Source organism: Bombina bombina, chromosome 5, assembly GCF_027579735.1.
Source record: "Bombina bombina isolate aBomBom1 chromosome 5, aBomBom1.pri, whole genome shotgun sequence".
In the NCBI taxonomy this organism is placed as follows: domain Eukaryota; kingdom Metazoa; phylum Chordata; class Amphibia; order Anura; family Bombinatoridae; genus Bombina; species Bombina bombina.
Window position 1 is genome coordinate 614,271,178 of NC_069503.1, and position 24,643 is coordinate 614,295,820.

The following is a 24,643-nucleotide window of genomic DNA, read 5'->3' on the forward strand; positions in this document are numbered from 1 at the left end:
TTTTGGCCAAAAAAAAGCCCAAAAGGCCTTAGCTTATAGATTGTGACTGCATAATTAGAAAACTCACCTGATACATTATTAAGGTCAATTAAAGAATCAGAGAGTTGGAGGAAACAAAGGTAAAAGAAGAAAAAAAAAAGTGAGTATATACTAGGATATGGACACAGCAGCCAAAATCAGCTCCAAGTGGCCCATAATTAATGTAAACCTAGATCTGACAAATGGGGTGGTGAGAGACAGAGCCACATTAATCTCTTCCACCTGCCACATTAAAGAATAAAACTAAAACATACTATTGAAATTTTTATAATTTTAAGAACTGTCTAAATAGATCACATGATATAATTAAAAGGACAGTATACCCTATTTTTTTTCTCTCCCCTTAATTTGTTTCCAATTATTCCAATTTTATCTGCTCAAGTGTATTAAATTGTTTACAAATAGCTCCTTTTACTTTATTTTGACATTTGAACTAGTTCATTTTTCGCCTGTGGTATCCCTACCTTTACTGAAAATTTCTATACTTAAGTATAGACTAAGGAAAAGCTGTGAAAACATTCAGGTAGATTACAATTTGTGCGTTCGTCTTTTAACGCGTTAAAACAGCACCACAGCCATTACAAGTCTTGTCGGTATAGCTGTACCGCAAGCCTTTTAGCCTGTAACGCAACGTCAGTTCTACACTCGTAAAAAGTTTTTTCATGGGACTTCCATAGCACAGCCATTACAAGTTTTGCGTTCTGGCTAAAAAGCTTGCGTTACACTCTATACTGACAAGATCCGTAACGCCATCTGAGAGAGCAGTAGTTATGAGTTTTACGCAACAAAACTGTTACATAAGACTCATAACTAAAGTGTTACAAAGTACACTTACACCCATAAACTACCTATTAACCCCTAAAACGAGGCCCTCCCGCATCGCAATCACTATTTTTAAGTTATTAACCCCTAATCTGCCGCTTCTGACATCGCTGCCACTACTAAAATGTATTAACCCCTATTCCTCCACTCCCCGACATCGTCACCACTATAATAAAGTTATTAACCCCTAAACAGCCGCCCTCCCGCATTGCAAACACTATTTAAATATTACTAACCCCTAATCTGCCGTCTGCCCACATCGCCCCCACTAAACTAAAGTTTTTAAGCCCTACACTGCCGCCACTATAATAAACCTATTAACCCCTAAACCACAAGCCCCCCACAACAAAATATACTAAATTAAACTATTAACCCCTAAACCGCAAGCCCCCCACATCGCAATCAACTAATTTAAACTACTAGCCCATAAACCTAACGCCCCCCTAACTTTATATTAAAATTACAATCTCCCTATCTTAAATTAAATTAAAACTTACCTGTCAAATAAAAAAAACTAAGTTTAAACTAACAATTAAACTAATATAACTATTTAACTAATATTAAACTAACTACCAATTAAATAAAACTAAAATACACATTAACAAAATCCTAACACTATTATAAGTAAAAAAGTAAAAAAATTACTATCTAATTACAAAAAATAACACTAAATTATGAAAAATAACAAACGAAATTATCAAAAATAAAAAAGAATTACACCTAATCTAATAGCCCTTTTAAAATAAAAAAGCCCACCCAAAATAAAAAAACCTAGCCTAAAATTAACTACCAATAGCCCTTAAAAGGGCCTTTTGTAGGGCATTGCCCTAAGTTAAACAGCTCTTTTACCTGTAAAAAAATACAAAGACCCCCCCAACAGTAAAACCCACCACCCAACCAACCCCCCAAAATAAAAAAAACCTAACTCTAACAAAAACCTAATCTACCCATTGCCCTGAAAAGGGCATTTGTTTGGTCATTGCCCTTAAAAGGGCATTTAGCTCTTTTATGAAAAGCCCAAACCCTAAACTAAAAAAAAAAAAACACCCAAAAAAGTTTAAAAAATCCTAACACTAACCCCTGAAGATCCACTTACAGTTGTTAAAGTCCCGCTTGAAGGATCTTCATCCCAGCGGCTCCATCTTGATCCAGGCGGATCCATCTTTATCCAGATGGCATCTTCTATCTTCATTCTGGCGGCACAGAGCGGGTCCATCCTGAAGACATCGGGCGCAAAGCATCCTCTTTATACGGTCACCGCTGTACACTGAATCTTCAATGCAAGGTACACGATTCAAAATGGCGTCCCTTGCATTCCTATTGGCTGATTTGATTTTGGAAATTCAAATCAGCCAATAGGATGAGAGCTACTGAAATCCTATTGGCTGTTCAAATCAGCCAATAGGATGAAAACTACTAAAATTCTATTGGCTGATTTGAATAGCCAATAGAACACTGCTTCAGAAAGTGGGAGAAACAGGGGAGTTCCCTGGGCTTAACAAGGGAGTTCCCAGGGTATATCTGAGGCTCTCTTACAAGTCTTGTGAAATGCTGTAGGCATTTTAAACAAGCTGGCATCACTGATTTCTTTCCCCAGCTGTATGCAGATGAAGTTTGCTCAAAATTCACAATGCACTTATTTAACTGACAGAGAAGTAATATATACTAATTTATAGGAAAAAGCAAGTAAAATTGTAGCAAAAACATTTCAGTTTAATTTGTAATCGATGCAAACTGAGCCTTTATATTAGCCCCAGGTGTTCTCCTGTTAATTTCTCTCTCCCCATCGAAATTTTGGATCCCAGAGAGCTTCATTACTTTCTATTGAAGGCATCTCCCCTCTCTCTGGGACTTCCATGTTTCACCCTTTTTCTTATAGAATTCTGTGAGTTCAGCCTCTGAAGTCTGCACTATATTATTTCTCTAAATTAGAGAATCTTTGCTTATTGAGCTCATAAGCAAGAAATGGAGCACTCTGGGAAACTGAAGCTTTCAGTTTTTCAGTTTTATTTTAAATATAACAAATATGAAGTGCAATGTAATTTGTAAGAGATACACATAAATATACAAAGTATGATCCTAATTTGTTAAAGTTACACGGAAAATGGAAAAGCATAATCAGAATTTGTAAAATCACAATCCTAAATACACTGCTGTGTACAAAATAAAATGCAAAATAGAAAGTGCAAAGTTTAAATGTAATAACATTTAATCTGAAGTGTAAAGTAATATAAAATACAAAGTGTAAATTCAGCAGAACTGTCATGTCATGCAGTGCTATATTCCACTGGGCATGTCTCTCCTTCACATACAGAAATGCAGGGAGTGCCTATTGGAGCAGCATATCCAAAATCTGCCTTTTACGAATTTCACTAGGGATCTTGCAGTACTGGAGGATCATTTTAGACCATCTCACCTGAGCATAGAGCTTTAGATAGCCAGGCCCTAAATATTGTGCTTTGTTTACAGACATAGATACTATAAAGATGCATGTGTGTGTAAAGAACTAAGGAGATTTGATGTCCCTTAAAGGTCACCCCATTTTGATGAGTTATGGTTTTAAAGAATAAAATCAGCCATGTAGAATACTAAAATAAACCTAAAGGAGCAATTTCTTATACATGTTACACTGCAACTGGTATAACAAGTCATTGGAAACACATTAAGGTAAAAACAATTTTACAGTACACTGTCCCTTTAATTCTGAGGATATAATTATATTATTATAATTATTATTATTCATAGTAATAATAATTATTATTCATAATAATAACAGACAAGTGTAAAGGTATCTCATACAATATACCTGTTGCTGACATTTTCCTTGAACTGTTACCATCATTATCATCATATAAAGTGGCAGGGGGTGTTATTAATAACCTTATCAAATTTCTTTTTTGTCCTGACTTTGTTCCTGACACTTTGCATATAAATGATTCTCAGATCATGTGTTTTTTATATTTTAATATGGTTAAATTAAGGAATTTCCACCATTTCTACCTGTTCACCCCTATTAATTATTCATTGTGACAGACATATTGGCTATTCTTCTGCTCTTGCTGGGTTGTAATTAACTTTTTAAACGTGTGTCTGGTTATAATGAGGTATTGGGTTTTGATTTCCTTCAGTAGATCAGCATTTTATTCATTGTGCAGTTATATGTAAGATTTCAAGACTACACAGGCTTATACTAACTATGTGCCACAGTATTTTGTAAACACTGATTTTTCCTACTAATGTAAGTAGCGACTCTATCACATATAGGAATATCTTAATTTGGAAAGTATAGCTCTACCACTGTGTTTCATACTTCAAATCACTGCACAAGGGAAAGAGCATTTATAATGTTGGTTGGTTTTTACATTCTGTCGGTTACTCATTTTATATACTCACTCTCTTGCTCTTTGTGGCACTTTTTCATGGAACTTACAGCTTTTATTGAAACTAAATTTCTTTATTTAATACTGAAAGATTATTAAATACAGTAGAATCGCATAATCAGCAAGTGCATAAAAATTGTATTTTACATAAGCAACCAATTTTTTTCTGACAAATTTCAAAATGTATTTCAATTTGCTGGCCTCCTGTATCATGTGACAGTCGTCAGCCAATCACAAACTAATAGACGTATACACCGGGAACTTTTGCACATGCTCAGTAGCCCCAAGGCAGAACATGCTGTGATCTGAGATGTGATCAGAAAGGACAGGACACATGCAGGAACTGTAATCACTTTTGCTTTGCAGATTGTTCTTTATAAACGGCACTATGCTCTGGCTCCACAGTTTTCCTTAACACTGCTGCCAGAATGAAGCGCTGTTGGAAGAGAACAGCCAAATACAGTGCAGTGCTGCAAAATGGCAGCACATTGATTGATGATGGTTCCTCCCAGTATGGAATGCTGTGACTCCTGAATGTAAGACGTTTCATGTGAGCAATGTACCTTTTTCTTTCTCTGCAGCAAATTTGATATTCAATTTTCAACTACTGCAGTATATTATAAAACTTTAAAAAGTGCTCTATTCTCCAGTTAATCAACAGATTGCTATTGAGCTGCTGCTTTAGTGTAACTGCCTAATTTAATTTAATACTCATTTTCATGTTTTCGAGAGGGGCACATAAAGTGCATCACATATAACTTACAACAGTAACCTTTTCTCTCTTTATGCAGTGGTCAGAGTTGAGTGAGATGACGAAGTCAGAAGAGAGACAAGCAGCTTGTGATGAGATCTTTACGAATGAACAAGAGGAATACTGCTTGTATGAAGCAGTGAAGTTTTTGATGTTAAAAACTGCTATCGATCTGTTTAATGCCAGTGAGGAGGGCAAGGAAGTGCCAGTGTTCTCATGGCTTCTTTTTGCTCGGAACACATCTAGTAGTCCTTGTGAATTTATGAAGAATCACTTGAATCAAGTGGGGCATTCTGGGGGACTTGAACAGGTAAGTTGTGACTATGTTTTTTATTTAAGTTTAGGGGTTAATATAGGGGTTAATATATTTATTTATTTAGTGTTAGTGATGTGGGAGGCCAGAGGTTTAGGGGTTAATAACTTTAGTATAGTGGCGGCGACGTTGGGGGCAGAAGATTAGGGGTTACTAAGTGTAGGTAGATGTTGGCGATGTCGGGGCGGCAGATTAGGGGTTAATAAGTGTAATGTAGGTGTCAGCGATGTCAGGGGCAGCAGATTAGGGGTTAATAAGTGTAATGTAGGTGTTGGCGATGTCTGGGGCGGCAGATTAGGGGTTAATAAGTGTAATGTAGGTGTCGGCGATGTCAGGGGCAGCAGATTAGGGGTGTTTAGACTCTGGGTTTATGTTAGGGTGTTAGGTTTAAACATAAATTTTCTTTCCCCATAGGAATCAATGGGGCTGCGTTACGGAGCTTTACGCTCCTTTATTGCAGGGGTTAGGCTTTTTTTAGCCGGCTCTACCCATTGATGTCTATGGTGAAATCGTGCATGAGCACGTCAAAGCAGCGCTGGTATTTGTGTGCGGTATGGAGCTCAACGCTGTCATATTGCCCGCAAACGCAGGTTTTTGGAAAACCTGTAATAGCAGCGCTATTAAAGGTGAGCGGTGGAAATAACTTTCAAGTTATTACCGAGCCGCTCATAACGCAAAACTCTTAATCTGGCCGTTTGTTTCTTAACTATCTTTTTTTTTTGTTCCTGTTCCTGCATGTTTATTTATTTTTTATTCATATTTGTACTAATTGTGGAAGAAAATATTAATCATTCTATAGATGTTTGTGCTATTAGTTAAACTATCCAATTGTTCAAGTTTGAAATTCACAGCTTCCTGGGAAATCATAGAAAGAAAGTAATCCTCGAATAGATGTTGTTGGAACATTGCTTGGAGGGCATCTGCTTTGTTAATGCTTAAAGTATTGAGGGATTTATTAATGGAAAATCATGTTTTCTTACTCCTGACTGTGTTTATTAGCTGTAGGCAAGCAGGATTAGTGTGATGGTTTGGTGGTTTTTAAAAGAACATTAATCTCATTTTTTTTTTTCATAATTTGATGGAACATACCATTCCTAAACAACTTTCTAATTTACTTCTGTTCTTTTACGGCAACATTACGAGTTTTGCGTTATGGGTGAAAAAGCAGCGTTAAGGCTCTTTTTCACTACCGCTGGTATTACGAGTCTTGCAGGTTTAGCTGCACCGCACACTTTTTTGGCCGTAACGCAACGTAATTATTGAAGCTTTCAAAAAGTCCTTTTTCAATGGGACTTCCATAGCGCCGGTATTACGAGTCTGCCTGGGAGGCCAAAAAGTGAGCAGTACAGTCAATACCGTCAATATCCATACCATAAACTGAAAGTCAGTAGTTATGGGTTTTACGCTACAAAGCTGTAACATAAAACTCATACCTAAAGTGCTAAAAAGTACACTAACACCCATAAACTACCTATTAACCCCTAAACCGAGGCCCTCCCACATCGCAAACACTAAAATAAAATTATTAACCCCTAATCTGCCGCTCCGGACATGGCCGCCACTATAATAAACATATTAACCCCTAAACTGCCGCACTCCCGCATCACAAACACTAGTTAAATATTATTAACCCCTAATCTGCCGCCCCTTACATCGCCGCCACCTACCTACATTTATTAACCCTTAATCTGCCGCCCCCAACGTCGCCACCACTATACTAAATTTATTAAACCCTAACACCCCCTAACTTAAATATAATTAAAATAAATCTAAATAAAACCTACTATCATTATCTAAACAATTCCTATTTAAAACTAAATACCTGTAAAATAAACCCTAAGCTAGCTACAATACGCTAACCTTTCTTTATACCAGTTCCACTCCTCCATTGCTATCCCCTGAACCCCCCTAGCATGTAAGCTTAAGAGTCCATCTGTTTGTTGATCACCTTCTGAAGAGCTGACTACAACAGTGCAACTCTTGGCAGGGCCCTCTACCCATTTGATCCCTATAACTGTTTTTTGTACTCCGCCTTTGTTAATAGCGCTGCGGAATCTGTTGGCGCTCTACAAATAACCGATAATAATAATAATATAACTAATAGTTACATTGTAGCTATCTTAGGGTTTATTTTTATTTTACAGGCAAGTTTGTATTTATTTTAACTAGGTAGAATAGTTACTAAATAGTTATTAATTATTTACTAACTACCTAGCTAAAATAAATACAAATTTTCCTGTAAAATAAAACCTAACCTGTCTTACACTACAATTAAATAAATTACATAAATTAAATACAATTACCTAAATTACAAAAAAAACACTAAATTACACAAAATAAAAAAAGAAATGATCAGATATTTAAACTAATTACACCTAATCTAATAGCCCTATCAAAATAATAAAAGCCCCCCCCCCAAAATAAAAAAAACCCTAGCCTAAACTAAACTACCAATAGCCCTTAAAGGGCCTTTCTCCAACATTGGTGTGTCCGGTCCACGGCGTCATCCTTACTTGTGGGATATTCTCTTCCCCAACAGGAAATGGCAAAGAGTCCCAGCAAAGCTGGTCACATGATCCCTCCTAGGCTCCGCCCACCCCAGTCATTCTCTTTGCCGTTGCACAGGCAACATCTCCACGGAGATGGTTAAGAGTTTTTTGGTGTTTAAATGTAGTTTTATTCTTCTATCAAGTGTTTGTTATTTTAAAATAGTGCTGGTATGTACTATTTACTCTGAAACAGAAAAGGATGAAGATTTCTGTTTGTAAGAGGAAGATGATTTTAGCAGACAGTAACTAAAATCGATTGCTGTTACCACACAGGACTGTTGAGATGAAGTAACTTCAGTTGGGGGAAACAGTTAGCAGTCTTTTCTGCTTAAGGTATGACTAGCCATATTTCTAACAAGACCATGTAATGCTGGAAGGCTGTCATTTCCCCTCATGGGGACCGGGTAAGCCATTTTCTTAGTTAAACATAAAAGAATAAAGGGCTTCAAAAAGGGCTTAAAAAACTGGTAGACATTTTTCTGGGCTAAAACAATTGCTTTACTAGGCATATTATGCAGATTCTAACTAATTATTGGTATTATAATCTTGGGGAACGTTTAGAAAAACGGCAGGCACTGTGTTGGACACCTTTTTCAGATGGGGGCCTTTCTAGTTATAGACAGAGCCTCATTCTGGGACTGTATAGGGGTTAAATGTAAAAACGGCTCCGGTTCCGTTAATTTAAGGGTTAAAGCTCTGAAATTTGGTGTGCAATACTTTTAATGCTTTAAGACACTGTGGTGAAATTTTGGTGAATTTTGAACAATTCCTTCATACTTTTTCACATATTCAGTAATAAAGTGTTTTCAGTTTGAAATTTAAAGTGACAGTAACGGTTTTATTTTAAAACGTTTTTTTTGTGCTTTGTTGACAAGTTTAAGCCTGTTTAACATGTCTGTACCATCAGATAAGCTATGTTCTATATGTATGAAAGCCAATGTGTCTCCCCATTTAAATTTATGTGATAATTGTGCCATAGTGTCCAAACAAAGTAAGGACAGTAATGCAACAGATAATGATATTGCCCAAGATGATTCCTCAAATGAGGGGAGTAAACATGATACTACATCATCCCCTACTGTGTCTACACCAGTTATGCCCACACAGGAGGCCCCTAGTACATCTAGTGCGCCAATACTTATTACCATGCAACAATTAACGGCTGTAATGGATAACTCCATAGCAAATCTTTTATCCAACATGCCTACTTATCAGAGAAAGCGCGATTGCTCTGTTTTAAACACTGAAGAGCAAGAGGACGCTGATGATAACTGTTCTGACATACCCTCACACCAATCTCAAGGGGCCATGAGGGAGGTTTTGTCTGATGGAGAAATTTCAGATTCAGGAAAAATTTCTCATCAAGCTGAACCTGATGTTGTGACATTTAAATTTAAATTAGAACATCTCCGCGCACTGCTTAAGGAGGTGTTATCTACTCTGGATGATTGTGACAATTTGGTCATTCCAGAGAAATTATGTAAGATGGACAAGTTCCTAGAGGTTCCGGTGCCCCCCGACGTTTTTCCTATACCCAAGCGGGTGGCGGACATAGTAAATAAAGAGTGGGAAAGGCCCGGCATACCTTTTGTCCCCCCCCCCCCTATATTTAAGAAATTATTTCCTATAGTCGACCCCAGAAAGGACTTATGGCAGACAGTCCCCAAGGTCGAGGGGGCGGTTTCTACTCTAAACAAACGCACTACTATTCCTATCGAAGATAGTTGTGCTTTCAAAGATCAAATGGATAAGAAATTAGAGGGTTTGCTTAAAAAGATTTTTGTACAGCAAGGTTACCTTCTACAACCAATTTCATGCATTGTTCCTGTCACTACGGCAGCGTGTTTCTGGTTCGAGGAACTAGAAAAATCGCTCAGTAAAGAATCTTTGTATGAGGAGGTTATGGACAGAGTTCAAGCACTTAGGCCTAGATTTAGAGTTCGGCGGTAAAAGGGCTGTTAACGCTCCGCAGGCTTTTTTCTGGCCGCACCATAAATTTAACTCTGGTATCGAGAGTTCAAACAAATGCTGCGTTAGGCTCCAAAAAAGGAGCGTAGGGCATTTTTACCGCAAATGCAACTCTCGATACCAGAGTTGCTTACGGACGCGGCCGGCATCAAAAACGTGCTCGTGCACGATTCTCCCCAGGAAACAATGGGACTGTTTGAGCTGAAAAAAAACCTAACACCTGCAAAAAAGCAGCGTTCAGCTCCTAACGCAGCCCCATTGTTTCCTATGGGGAAACACTTCCTACGTCTGCACCTAACACTCTAACATGTACCCCGAGTCTAAACACCCTAACCTTACACTTATTAACCCCTAATCTGCCGCCCCCGCTATCGCTGACCCCTGCATTACAGTTTTAACCCCTAATCTTCCGCTCCGTAAACCGCCGCAACCTACGTTATCCCTATGTACCCCTAATCTGCTGCCCTAACATCGCCGACCCCTATGTTATATTTATTAACCCCTAATCTGCCCCCCCACAACGTCGCCGACACCTACCTACACTTATTAACCCCTAATCTTCCGATCGGAGCTCACCGCTATTCTAATAAATGTATTAACCCCTAAAGCTAAGTCTAACCCCTAACACTAACACCCCCCTAACTTAAATATAATTTACATCTAACGAAATAAATTAACTCTTATTAAATAAATTAATCCTATTTAAAGCTAAATACTTACCTGTAAAAGAAACCCTAATATAGCTACAATATAAATTATAATTATATTTTAGCTATTTTAGGATTAATATTTATTTTACAGGCAACTTGGTATTTATTTTAACTAGGTACAATAGCTATTAAATAGTTAAGAACTATTTAATAGTTACCTAGTTAAAATAATTACAAAATTACCTGTAAAATAAATCCTAACCTAAGATATAATTAAACCTAACACTACCCTATCAATAAAATAATTAAATAAACCTACCTACAATTACCTACAATTAACCTAACACTACACTATCAATAATAAATTAAATACAATTGCTACAAATAAATACAATTAAATAAACTAGCTAAAGTACAAAAAATAAAAAAGAACTAAGTTACAGAAAATAAAAAAAATATTTACAAACATAAGAAAAATATTACAACAATTTTAAACTAATTACACCTACTCTAAGCCCCCTAATAAAATAACAAAGCCCCCCAAAATAAAAAATTCCCTACCCTATTCTAAATTTAAAAAGTTACAAGCTCTTTTACCTTACCAGCCCTGAACAGGGCCCTTTGCGGGGCATGCCCCAAGAAGTTCAGCTCTTTTGCCTGTAAAAGAAAACATACAATACCCCCCCCCCAACATTACAAACCCCCACCACCCCACATACCCCTAATCTAACCCAAACCACCCTTAAATAAACCTAACACTAATCCCCTGATGATCTTCCTACCTTGTCTTCACCATACCAGGTTCACCGATCCGTCCTGGCTCCGATATCTTCATCCAACCCAAGCGGGGGCTAGACATCCACTGAAGAAGTCCAGAAGAGGCTCCAAAGTCTTCATCCTATCCGGCAAGAAGAGGACATCCGGACCGGCAAACATCTTCTCCAAGCCGATCTTCTATCTTCTTCCATCCGGTGCGGAGCGGGTCCATCTTAAAGCAGGCGACGCGGATCCATCCTCTTCTTCCGATGTCTCCCGACGAATGACGGTTCCTTTAAGGGACGTCATCCAAGATGGCGTCCCTCGAATTCCGATTGGCTGATAGGATTCTATCAGCCAATCGGAATTAAGGTAGGAATTTTCTGATTGGCTGATGGAATCAGCCAATCAGAATCAAGTTCAATCCGATTGGGCTGATCCAATCAGCCAATCAGATTGAGCTCGCATTCTATTGGCTGTTCCGATCAGCCAATAGAATGCGAGCTCAATCTGATTGGCTGATTGGATCGGCCAATCGGATTGAACTAGATTCTGATTGGCTGATTCCATCAGCCAATCAGAAAATTCCTACCTTAATTCCGATTGGCTGATAGGAATCCTATCAGCCAATCGGAATTCGAGGGACGCCATCTTGGATGACGTCCCTTAAAGGAACCGTCATTCGTCGGGGAGACATCGGAAAGAAGAGGATGGATCCGCGTCGCCTGCTTTAAGATGGACCCGCTCCGCACCGGATGGAAGAAGATAGAAGATGCGGCTTGGAGAAGATGTTTGCGCGTCCGGATGTCCTCTTCTTGCCGGATAGGATGAAGACTTTGGAGCCTCTTCTGGACTTCTTCAGTGGATGTCTAGCCCCGCTTGGGTTGGATGAAGATATCGGAGCCAGGACGATCGGTGAACCTGGTATGGTGAAGACAAGGTAGGAAGATCATCAGGGGATTAGTGTTAGGTTTATTTAAGGGTGGTTTGGGTTAGATTAGGGGTATGTGGGTGGTGGGTTGTAATGTTGGGGGGGGGGGGGTTATTGTATGTTTTCTTTTACAGGCAAAAGAGCTGAACTTCTTGGGGCATGCCCCGCAAAGGGCCCTGTTCAGGGCTGGTAAGGTAAAAGAGCTTGTAACTTTTTAAATTTAGAATAGGGTAGGGAATTTTTTATTTTGGGGGGCTTTGTTATTTTATTAGGGGGCTTAGAGTAGGTGTAATTAGTTTAAAATTGTTGTAATATTTTTCTTATGTTTGTAAATATTTTTTTATTTTCTGTAACTTAGTTCTTTTTTATTTTTTGTACTTTAGCTAGTTTATTTAATTGTATTTATTTGTAGCAATTGTATTTAATTTATTTATTGATAGGTAGTGTTAGGTTAATTGTAGGTAATTGTAGGTAGTTTATTTAATTATTTTATTGATAGGGTAGTGTTAGGTTTAATTATATCTTAGGTTAGGATTTATTTTACAGGTAATTTTGTAATTATTTTAACTAGGTAACTATTAAATAGTTCTTAACTATTTAATAGCTATTGTACCTAGTTAAAATAAATACCAAGTTGCCTGTAAAATAAATATTAATCCTAAAATAGCTAAAATATAATTATAATTTATATTGTAGCTATATTAGGGTTTCTTTTACAGGTAAGTATTTAGCTTTAAATAGGATTAATTTATTTAATAAGAAGTTAATTTATTTCGTTAGATGTAAATTATATTTAAGTTAGGGGGGGTGTTAGTGTTAGGGTTAGACTTAGCTTTAGGGGTTAATACATTTATTAGAATAGCGGTGAGCTCCGATCGGAAGATTAGGGTTAATAATTGAAGGTAGGTGTCGGCGATGTTAGGGAGGGCAGATTAGGGGGTTAATACTATTTATGATAGGGTTAGTGAGACGGATTAGGGTTAATAACTTTATTATAGTAGCGCTCAGGTCCGCTCGGCAGATTAGGGGTTAATAAGTGTAGGCAGGTGTCGGCGACGTTGAGGGGGGCAGATTAGGGGATAATAAATATAATATAGGGGTCGGCCGGTGTTAGGGGTAGCAGATTAGGGGGTACATAGGGATAACGTAGGTGGCGGCGCTTTGCAGTCGGAAGATTAGGGGTTAATTATTTTAAGTAGCTGGCGGCGATGTTGTGGGGGGCAGATTAGGGGTTAATAAATGTAATATAGGGGTCGGCGGGGTTAGGGGCAGCAGATTAGGGGTACATAAGTATAACGTAGGTGGCGGTCGGCAGATTAGGGGTTAAAATTTTTAATCGAGTGGCGGCGATGTGGGGGGACCTCGGTTTAGGGGTACATAGGTAGTTTATGGGTGTTAGTGTACTTTAGGGTACAGTATTTTAAGAGCTTTATAAACCGGCGTTAGCCAGAAAGCTCTTAACTCCTGCTATTTTCAGGCGGCTGGAATCTTGTCGTTAGAGCTCTAACGCTCACTGCAGAAACGACTCTAAATACCGGCGTTAGAAAGATCCCATTGAAAAGATAGGCTACGCAAATGGCGTAGGGGGATCTGCGGTATGGAAAAGTCGCGGCTGCAAAGTGAGCGTTAGACCCTTTAATCACTGACTCCAAATACCAGCGGGCGGCCCAAAACCAGCGTTAGGAGCCTCTAACGCTGGTTTTGACGGGTACGCCGAACTCTAAATCTAGGCCCTTAAATTGGCTAACTCTTTTGTTTTAGATGCCGCTCTTGCAATTAGCTAGATTAGCGGCGAAAATTCAGGGTTTGCTGTCGTGGCGCGCAGAGTGCTTTGGCTAAAGTCTTGGTCAGCGGATGTGTCTTCCAAGACAAAATTGCTTAACATTCCTTTCAAAGGTAAAACATTATTTGGACCTGATTTGAAAGAGATTATTTCAGACATCACTGGGGGAAAGGGCCACGCCCTCCCAGAGGATAGGTCTTTTAAGGCTAATAATAAGCCTAATTTTCGTCCCTTTCGCAGAAACGGACCAGTCTCTAATTCTGTATCTCTAAGCAAGAGGGTAATACTTCACAACCCAAACCAGCCTGGAAAACCAATGCAAGCTGGAACAAGGGTAAGCAGGCCAAGAAGCCTACCACTGCTACCAAAACAGCATGGAGGGTTAGCCCCCGATCCGGGACCGGATCTAGTGGGGGGCAAGACTTTCTCTCTTTGCTCAGGCTTGGGCAAGAGATGTTCAGGTCCTTGGGCGCTAGAAATAGTTTCTCAAGGTTATCTCCTGGAATTCAAGGAACTACCCCCAAGGGGAATGTTCCACAGGTCTCAATTATCTTCAAACCAAATAAAAGAGACAGAGGCATTCTTACATTGTGTAGAAGACCTGTAAAGATGGAGTGATACCTCCAGTTCCAATAAGAGAACAAGGAATGGGATTTTATTCCCAATCTGTTCATAGTTCCCAAAAAAGAGGGAACATTCACAGACCAATTTTGGATCTAAAGATCCTAAACAAATTTCTCAGGGTACCATCGTTCAAAATGGTAACTATTCGAACGATCCTACCTACTATCCAGGAAAATCAATTTATGAGACTACCGTGACGATTTTAAAGGATGCGTACCTACATATTCCTATCCACAAGGAACATCATCAGTTCCTAAGGTTCGCTTTTCTGGACAAGCAATTACCAGTTTGTGGCACTTCATTTGGATTAGCCACTGCTCCAAGGATTTTTCACAAAGGTACTAGGGGTCCCTTCTAGCGGTTCTAAGACCAAGGGGCATTGCTAGTAGTACCTTACCTTGGGACGACATCCTGATTCAAGCGTCGTCCCTGTCAAAAGCAAAGGCTCATACGGACATCGTCCTAGCCTTTCTCAGATCTCACGGATGGAAGGTGAACAAAGAAAAAAGTTTCTCTGTCCCCGTCAACAAGAGTTCCCTTCTTGGGAACAATAATAGATCCTTAGAAATGAGGATTTTTCTGACAGAGGTCAGAAAATCAAAACTTCTAAGCTCTTGTCAAGTACTTCATTCTGTTCCTACGTCCTTCCATAGCGCAGTGCATGGAAGTAATAGGATTGATGGTTTGCAACAATGGACATAGTTCCTTTTGCACAAATTCATCTAAGACCATTACAACTGTGCATCGCTCAGACAGTGGAATGGGGATTATACAGACTTGTCTCCGACGATTCAAGTAGATCAAAAGACAGAGATTCACTCGTTTGGTGGCTGACCCTGGACATCTGTCACAGGGAATGAGCTTCCGCAGACCAGAGTGGGTCATTGTCACGACCGACGCCAGCCTAGTGGGGTGGGGCGCGGTCTGGGAATCCCTGAAAGCTCAGCGGTCTATGGTTCTCGGGAAGAGTCTCTTCATCCCGATAACATTCAGGAACTGAGAGCGATATTCAATGCTCTCAGAGCTTGGCCTCAAACTAGCAAAGGCCAAATTCATAAGGTTTCAGTCAGAAAACATGACGACCGTTTGCATATATCAATCATCAGGGGGGAACAAGGACTTCCCTGGCGATGAAAGAAGTGACCAAGATAATCAATGGGCGGAGGATCACTCCTGCCACTTGTCTGGCGATCCACATCCCAGGAGTGGAAAATTGGGAAGCGGGATTTTCTGAGCTCGTCAGACATTCCATTCCGGGGGAGTGGAAAACTCCATCCGGAAATCTTTGCCCAAATAACTCAATTTTGGGCATTCCAGACATGGATCTGATGGCGTCTCGTCAGAACTTCAAGGTTCCTTGCTACGGGTCCAGATCCAGGGATCCCAAGGGCGACCCTAGTAGATGCACTAGTAGCACTTGGACCTTCAACCTAGCTTATGTATTCCCACCCGTTTCCTCTCATCCCAGGCTGGTAGCCAGGATCAATCAGGAGAGGGCCTCGGTGAGCTTGATAGCTCCTGCGTGGCCACGCAGGACCTTGGTATGCAGACCTGGTGAATATGTCATCGGCTCCAACCATGAAGCTACCTTTGAGACAGGGACCTTCTTGTTCAGGGTCCATTCGAACATCCAAATCTGGTTTCCCTCCAACTGACGGCTTGGAGATTGAACGCTTGATTTTATCAAAGCGTGGGTTTTCAGATTCTGTAATAGATACTCTGATTCAGGCTAGAAAGCCTGTAACTAGAAAAATTTACCATAAAATATGGAAAAAATATATCTGTTGGTGTGAATCTAAAGGATTCCCATGGAACAAGATAAAAATTCCTAAGATTCTATCCTTTCTACAAGAAGGTTTGGAGAAAGGATTATCTGCAAGTTCTCTGAAGGGACAGATCTCTGCTTTATCTGTTTTACTTCACAAAAGACTGGCAGCTGTGCCAGATGTTCAAGCATTTGTTCAGGCTCTGGTTAGGATCAAGCCTGTTTACAGACCTTTGACTCCTCCCTGGAGTCTAAATCTAGTTCTTTCAGTTCTTCAAGGGGTTCCGTTTGAACCCTTACATTCCGTAGATATTAAGTTATTATCTTGGAAAGTTTTGTTTTTGGTTGCAATTTCTTCTGCTAGAAGAGTTTCAGAGTTATCTGCTCTGCAGTGTTCTCCGCCCTATCTGGTGTTCCATGCAGATAAGGTGGTTTTGCGTACTAAGCCTGGTTTTCTTCCGAAAGTTGTTTCCAACAAAAATATTAACCAGGAGATAGTTGTACCTTCTTTGTGTCCGAATCCAGTTTCAAAGAAGGAACGTTTGTTGCACAATTTGGACGTAGTCCATGCTCTAAAATTCTATTTAGAGGCTACTAAAGATTTCAGACAAACATCTTCCTTGTTTGTTGTTTATTCTGGTAAAAGGAGAGGTCAAAAAGCGACTTCTACCTCTCTTTCCTTTTGGCTTAAAAGCATTATCCGATTGGCTTATGAGACTGCCGGACGGCAGCCTCCTGAAAGAATCACAGCTCACTCCACTAGGGCTGTGGCTTCCACATGGGCCTTCAAGAACGAGGCTTCTGTTGACCAGATATGTAAGACAGCGACTTGGTCTTCACTGCACACTTTTGCCAAATTTTACAAATTTGATACTTTTGCTTCTTCGGAGGCTATTTTTGGGAGAAAGGTTTTGCAAGCCGTGGTGCCTTCCATTTAGGTGACCTGATTTGCTCCCTCCCTTCATCCGTGTCCTAAAGCTTTGGTATTGGTTCCCACAAGTAAGGATGACGCCATGGACCGGACACACCAATGTTGGAGAAAACATAATTTATGCTTACCTGATAAATTACTTTCTCCAACGGTGTGTCCGGTCCACGGCCCGCCCTGGTTTTTTAATCAGGTCTGATGAATTATTTTCTCTAACTACAGTCACCACGGTATCATATGGTTTCTCCTATATATATTTCCTCCTGTCCGTCGGTCGAATGACTGGGGTGGGCGGAGCCTAGGAGGGATCATGTGACCAGCTTTGCTGGGACTCTTTGCCATTTCCTGTTGGGGAAGAGAATATCCCACAAGTAAGGATGACGCCGTGGACCGGACACACCGTTGGAGAAAGTAATTTATCAGGTAAGCATAAATTCTGTTTTTGCAGGGAATGGCCCCAAAGAAATCAGCTCTTTTACCTGTAAAAAAAAAATACAAACAACCCACCAACAGTAAACCCCACCACCCACACAACCAACCCCCCAAATAAAATCCTAACTAAAAAAACCTACGCTCCCCATTGCCCTGAAAAGGGCATTTGGATGAGCATTGCCCTTAAAAGGGCATTTAGCTCTTTTTCAAGTGCCCAAACCCCTAATCTAAAAATAAAACACACCCAATAAACCCTTAAAAAAGCCTAACATTAACCCCCGAAGATCCACTTACAGTTTTTGAAGACCCGACATCCATCCTCAACGAAGCGGCAGAAGTCCTCATCGAAGCCGGCAGAAGTCTTCATCCAAGTGGCCGAATTCTTCATCCAAGCCCGCAGAAGTCTTCATCCAGACAGCATCTTCTATCTTCATCCATCTGGCGCATCAGCCAATATGATTTTTTCACCTTTAATTCCGATTGGCCAATCGGAATTCAAGGGACGCCATCTTGGATGACGTCATTTAAAGGAACCTTCATTCTGCAAGAAGACTTTGATTGAAGAGGATGCTCTGCGCCGGATGTCTTGAAGATGGAGCCGCTCCTCGCCGGATGGATGAAGATAGAAGATGCCATCTGGATGAAGACTCTGCGGGCTTGGATGAAGACTTCGGCCGCTTGGATGAAGAATTCTGCCGGCATCGATGAGGACTTCTGACTTTTAAGGGCAATGGGGAGCTTAGGTTTTTTTAGTTAGGATTTTATTTGGGGGGTTGGTTGTGTGGGTGGTGTGGTGGGTTTTACTGTTGGGGGGTTGTTTGTATTTTTTTTTACAGGTAAAAGAGCTGATTTCTTTGCGGCAATGCCCCGCAAAAGGCCCTTTTAAGGGCTTTTGGTAGTTTAGTTTAGGCTAGGGTTTTTTTTTATTTGGTGGGCTTATTTTATTTTAATAGGGCTATTAGATTAGGTGTAATTAGTTTAAATATCTGATAATTTCTTTTTTATTTTGTGTAATTTAGTGGGGGTTTTTTTGTAATTTAGGTAATTGTATTTAATTTATGTAATTGATTTAATTGTAGTGTAAGGTTAGGTGTTAGTGTAAGACAGGTTAGGCTTTATTTTACAGGTAAATTTGTATTTATTTTAGCTAGGTAGTTAGTAAATAGTTAATAACTATTTAGTAACTATTATTTCTAGTTAAAATAAATACAGATTTGCCTGTAAAATAAAAATAAACCCTAAGTTAGCTACAATGTAACTATTAGTTATATTGTAGCTAGCTTAGGGTTTATTTTACAGGTAAGTATTTAGTTTTAAATAGGAATTAGGATTAGGGGTTAATAAGTGTAGGTAGGTTGCGGCGACATTGGGGCGGGAGATTAGGGGTTAATAAATATAATGTAGGTGTCGGCGATGTTGGGGGCAGCAGATTAGGGGTTTATAAATGTAGGTAGGTGGCGGCGATGTTAGGGGCGGCAGATTAGGGGGTAATAATATTTAACTAGTGTTTGCAATGTGGGAGTACGGCGGTTTAGGGGTTAATATGTTATAGTTGCGGCGACATTGGGGGCGGCAGATTAGGGGTTAATAAGTGTAGGTAGGTTGCGGCGACATTGGGGCGGGAGATTAGGGGTTAATAAATATAATGTAGGTGTCGGCGATGTTGGGGGCAGCAGATTAGGGGTTAATAAGTGTAGTGTAGGTGTCGGCGATGTTGGGGGCAGCAGATTAGAGGTTAATAAATATAATGTAGGTGTCGGCGATGTCGGGGGCGGCAGATTAGGGGTTAATAAGTGTAGTGTAGGTGTCGGCGATGTTGAGGGCGGCAGATTAGAGGTTAATAAATATAATGTAGGTGTCGGCGATGTCGGGGGCGGCAGATTAGGGGTTAATAAGTGTAAGATTAGGGGTGTTTAGACTTAGGCTTTATGTTAGGGTGTTAGGTGTAAACATAAATTTAGTTTCCCCATAGGAATCAATGGAGCTGCGTTACGGAGCTTTACGCTGCTTTATTGCAGGTGTTAGACTTTTTTCAGCCGGCTCTCCCCATTGATGTCTATGTGGAAATCGTGCACGAGCACGTAAAACCAGCTCACCGCAGCTTTCAGCAGCGCTGGTATTGGAGTGCGGTATGGAGCTCAATTTTGCTCTATGCTCACATCTTGCCTGATAACGCCGTTTTTTTTAAACCTGTAATACCAGCGCTGTAGGTAAGTGAGCGTTGACAATAACTTGCAAGTTAGTACCGCACCTTTCATAACGCAAAACTCGTAATCTAGCCGTTAGTGTTCTTTGTTGAAAAGCAGGTTGGTAGGTTCAGGAGCATGCATGTGTCTGCAGCAATATATGGCAGCAATTTTGCAAGAATGTTATATATGTGAAAGAACACTAGATGCCAGCAGTGTTTCCTGCTATGTAGTGCTCCATGCTTGTGCACACAACCTACATAGGTATGCTCTTCTACAGAGATTATCATGGGAACAAAATTTTATCATATAAGTATTCTGGAAACTTTTTTTTGTTTCATGTAGTTTCAAGAGTCCATTGCTCCCAAAGAAAAAGTTGTAGCCACTCAAATTAGACTGTGATTACAGTCAATGCTATTTTCTTTTCTGTTGTCTTTGGTTGAAATCATCTCACTAGGCCATAAAACAGTATCTTCCAGTTGTTTCAAAGTCTTGTTAGGGCATGATTAGAATAGAAGTCGATTTACGGCACCTCTGTTCATTTGCAGTTACACTTTCTAAAATAAAGGAAATGGATTCCAATCTGACTGAGAAGAATCTAGATCTCAGGGGTAGTTATAGTGATGACTTCTGCAAATCCTCTGGCTTGTTTCCCAGGGATCATTTCATTATCAAGACTTGTGTTTGCACTAATGGCTTGAATAATAAATTGCAGAACCTTCTTTTTAAGATGGTATAAAGAAAAGGATTATGAGAATCAGGACCACGTTGTAAGATGTGATATAAATAAGCTCCTAGGGTTAAACCTTTATGCAGAAATGTTGTCGGTGTTTTAAACAATTTTAAACAACTTTCCTATTTACTTTTATCATCAAATTTCCTTTATACTCTTGGTATTCTTTGTTAAAAGCTAAACATAGGTAGCCTCATATGCCTAATTTCTAAGCCCTTCTAGGCCCCCTCCTTATCTCAGTGCAAGTTTTACAGCTAGACAGCTCTATTTCATATATGCTATATAGATGATAATGTTCTCACTTCTCATGGAGTTATCTTTTTCAGTCATCACTGATTGGTTAAAATACAAGTCTGTCACAAGAACTGAAATCAGGGGCAGTCTGTAGAGGCTTAGATACAAGGTAATTACAGAGGTAAAAGTATATAAAATATAAAAGTATATTAATAATAATATAAAAGTATATAAAATATAAAAGTAATATTAATAATAATATAAAGTATATGAAAATATAAAAAGTATATAAAATATAAAAGTATATTAATAATAATAAGCTGTGTTGGTTTTACAAAACTGGGGAATGGGTAATAAAGGGATTATCTATCTTTTTAAACAATAAACATTCTGGGTGTTAACTGTCCCTTTAATGACCTCACAAGCCCATCATATGTGTCACCCTAGCTTCTCCTTTCACCTTTAAAGGGATAGTCTAGTCAAAATTAAACTTTCATGATTCAGATAGAGTTGCAATTTTTTTAATTTCTTTTTATTATTTTATAAAGTGGAAACAAAAATACAGTATTTGATCACAATTATACATTCATTTTGATTTGGAACCATACCACACATTACTGAAACAAAATACTTTCTCATCCCAAGTAAAAAAAGACAGAGAAAAAAAAAAAAAGAGGACAGAAAACAATTGCTCTTGTATGTCTTCCTTAACTTAGGACTTGGTAATCATATTAACAAACTCTTTTTTTTCTTTAATACAAGTCATATTCTTGTCATATAATTTTCGAAAGCATTTTCTTTCCTTTCATGTAATTGGCAAGAGTCCATGAGCTAGTGACATATGGGATATACAATCCTACCAGGAGGGGCAAGGTTTCCCAAACCTCAAAATGCCTATAAATACACCCCTCACCACACCCACAATTCAGTTTTACAAACTTTGCCTCCTATGGAGGTGGTGAAGTAAGTTTGTGCTAGATTCTACGTTGATATGCGCTTCTCAGCATTGTTGAAGCCCGATTCATCTCAGAGTACAGCGAATGTCAGAGGGACGTGAAGGGAGTATCACTTATTGAATACTATGATTTCCCTAACGGGGGTCTATTTCATGGGTTCTCTGTTATCAGTCGTAGAGATTCATCTCCTACCTCCCTTTTCAGATCGACGATATACTCTCAATTTACCATTACCTCTACTGATAACTGTTTCAGTACTGGTTTGGCTATCTGCTATATGTGGATGGGTGTCTTTTGGTAAGTATGTTTTCTTCTGTTATGTGTGATCAGTCCACGGGTCATCATTACTTCTGGGATATAACTCCTCCCCAACAGGAAATGCAAGAGGATTCACCCAGCCAGAACTGCATATAGCTCACCTCCCCTCTACGTCACTCCTCAGTCATTCTCTTGCACCCAACGACTATATAGGATGTGGTGAAGTGGACTATGGTGATTATACTTAGTTTTTTATAACTTCAATCAAAAGTTTGTTATTTTACAATAGCACCGGAGACGTGTTATTGCCATCTCTGGGCAGAGTTTGATAAGAAAGAATCTCACCAGAGTTTTTACTATGATATAACCGAGTAGTAAGATACATATGCTGTTTCTCGGCCTATCTGAGGGAGGTAACAAGCTTCAGAAGCAGGGGACAGCGGGCAGCATGAATCTGCATCTGAGGTATGTAGCAGTTTTTATTTTTCTGAATGGAAATGATGAGAAAATCCTGCCATACCGTTATAATGACATGTATGTATACTCTTCACTTCAGTATTCTGGGGATGGTACTTCACTGGAATTACTCTGTAAAAAGTACATTAAACCTTTTAATAGGTATTTATTATGTTAAACGTTTTTGCTGGAATGTAGAATCGTTTGCATTTTCTGAGGTACTGAGTGAATAAATGTTTGGGCATTATTTTTCCACTTGGCAGTTGCTTGTTTTAATTGTGACAGTTTCGTTTCTCTCTCACTGCTGTGTGTGAGGGGGAGGGGCCGTTTTTGGAGCTCTTTGCTACGCATCAAAAATTTCCAGTCAGTTACTCTTGTATTTCCTGCATGATCCGGCTTCATCTCTAACAGAACTCAGGGGTCTTCAAAACTTCTTTGAAGGGAGGTAGATTCTCTCAGCAGAGCTGTGAGACTTATATATTGACTGTGATTAAAACGTTGCTCTGTTATTTTTACGTTTCAAATTTAATTATTGTTACTTTCTAATGGGAAACAAACCTTTGCTAAAAGTTGTGTTGTTTTCAAGGATTGATGCTATAACAGTTTTTCAGTTCATTATTTCAACTGTCATTTAATCGTTTAGTGCTTCTTTGAGGCACAGTACGTTTTTGTTAAATAAGATTGTAACCAAGTTGCAAGTTTATTTGCTAGTGTGTTAAACATGTCTGATTCAGAGGAAGATACCTGTGTCATTTGTTCCAATGCCAAGGTGGAGCCCAATAGAAATTTATGTACTAACTGTATTGATGCTACTTTAAATAAAAGCCAATCTGTACAAATTGAACAAATTTCACCAAACAGCGAGGGGAGAGTTATGCCGACTAACTCGCCTCAGTGTCAGTACCTGCATCTCCCGCCCGGGAGGTGCGTGATATTGTGACGCCTAGTACATCTGGGCGGCCATTACAGATAACATTACAAGATATGGCTACTGTTATGACTGAAGTTTTGGCTAAATTACCAGAACTAAGGGGCAAGCGTGATCACTCTGGGGTGAGAACAGAGTGCGCTGATAATACTAGAGCCATGTCTGATACTGCGTCACAGCTTGCAGAGCATGAGGACGGAGAGCTTCATTCTGTGGGTGACGGTTCTGATCCAAACAGATTGGATTCAGATATTTCAAATTTTAAATTTAAATTGGAGAACCTCCGTGTATTATCTAGGGGAGAGGTTTTAGCGGCTCTTAATGATTGTAACACTGTTGCAATACCAGAGAAATTGTGTAGGTTGGATAAATACTTTGCGGGTACGGCGAGTACTGACGTTTTTCCTATACCTAAGAGACTAACTGAAATTGTTACTAAGGAGTGGGATAGACCCGGTGTGCCGTTCTCACCCCCTCCAATATTTAGAAAGATGTTTCCAATAGACGCCACACACAGGGACTTATGGCAAACGGTCCCTAAGGTGGAGAGGAGCAGTTTCTACTTTAGCTAAGCGTACACTATCCCGGTGGGAGGATAGCTGTGCTTTTTCAGATCCAATGGATAAAAAATTAGAGGGTTACCTTAAGAAAATGTTTGTTCAACAAAGGTTTTATATTGCATCCCCCTTGCATGCATCGCGCCGATTACGGCTGCGGCAGATTTTGGATGGAGTCTCTGGAAGAGAACCTTAGTTCAGCTACGCTGGACGACATTACGGACAGGCTTAGAGTCCTTAAACTAGCTAATTCATTCATTTCGGAGGCCGTCTAGTACATTTAACCAAACTTACGGCTAAGAACTCAGGATTCGCCATTCAGGCACGTAGGGCGCTGTGGCTAAATAATGGTCAGCTGATGTAACTTCTAAGTCCAAATTACTTAATATACCTTTCAAGGGGCAAACTTTATTTGGGCCCGGTTTGAAAGAAATTATCGCTGACATTACAGGAGGTAAGGGCCACGCCCTGCCTCAAGACAAAGCCCAAGCTAAGGCTAGACAGTCTAATTTTCGTCCCTTTCGGAATTTCAAAGCAGGAGCAGCACCAACTTCCACTGCACCAAAACAGGAAGGAGCCGTTGCTCGTTACAGACAAGGCTGGAAACCTAACCAGTCCTGGAACAAGGGCAAGCAGGCCAGGAA

The 24,643-nt window shown here is 39.6% G+C and overlaps 1 protein-coding gene across 2 annotated transcripts in view; it reads left to right on the forward strand.

Annotated features, from left to right (window-relative positions):
* Positions 1-24,643, forward strand: part of OTULIN (OTU deubiquitinase with linear linkage specificity) — a 301,396-nt gene that overhangs the window by 194,439 nt on the left and 82,314 nt on the right. For both annotated transcript variants that reach the window (XM_053714574.1, XM_053714573.1), the window contains exon 8: positions 5,033-5,302. In XM_053714574.1, coding sequence (XP_053570549.1) covers positions 5,033-5,302 — 270 coding nt within the window. The remainder of the gene's footprint in view (positions 1-5,032; positions 5,303-24,643) is intronic.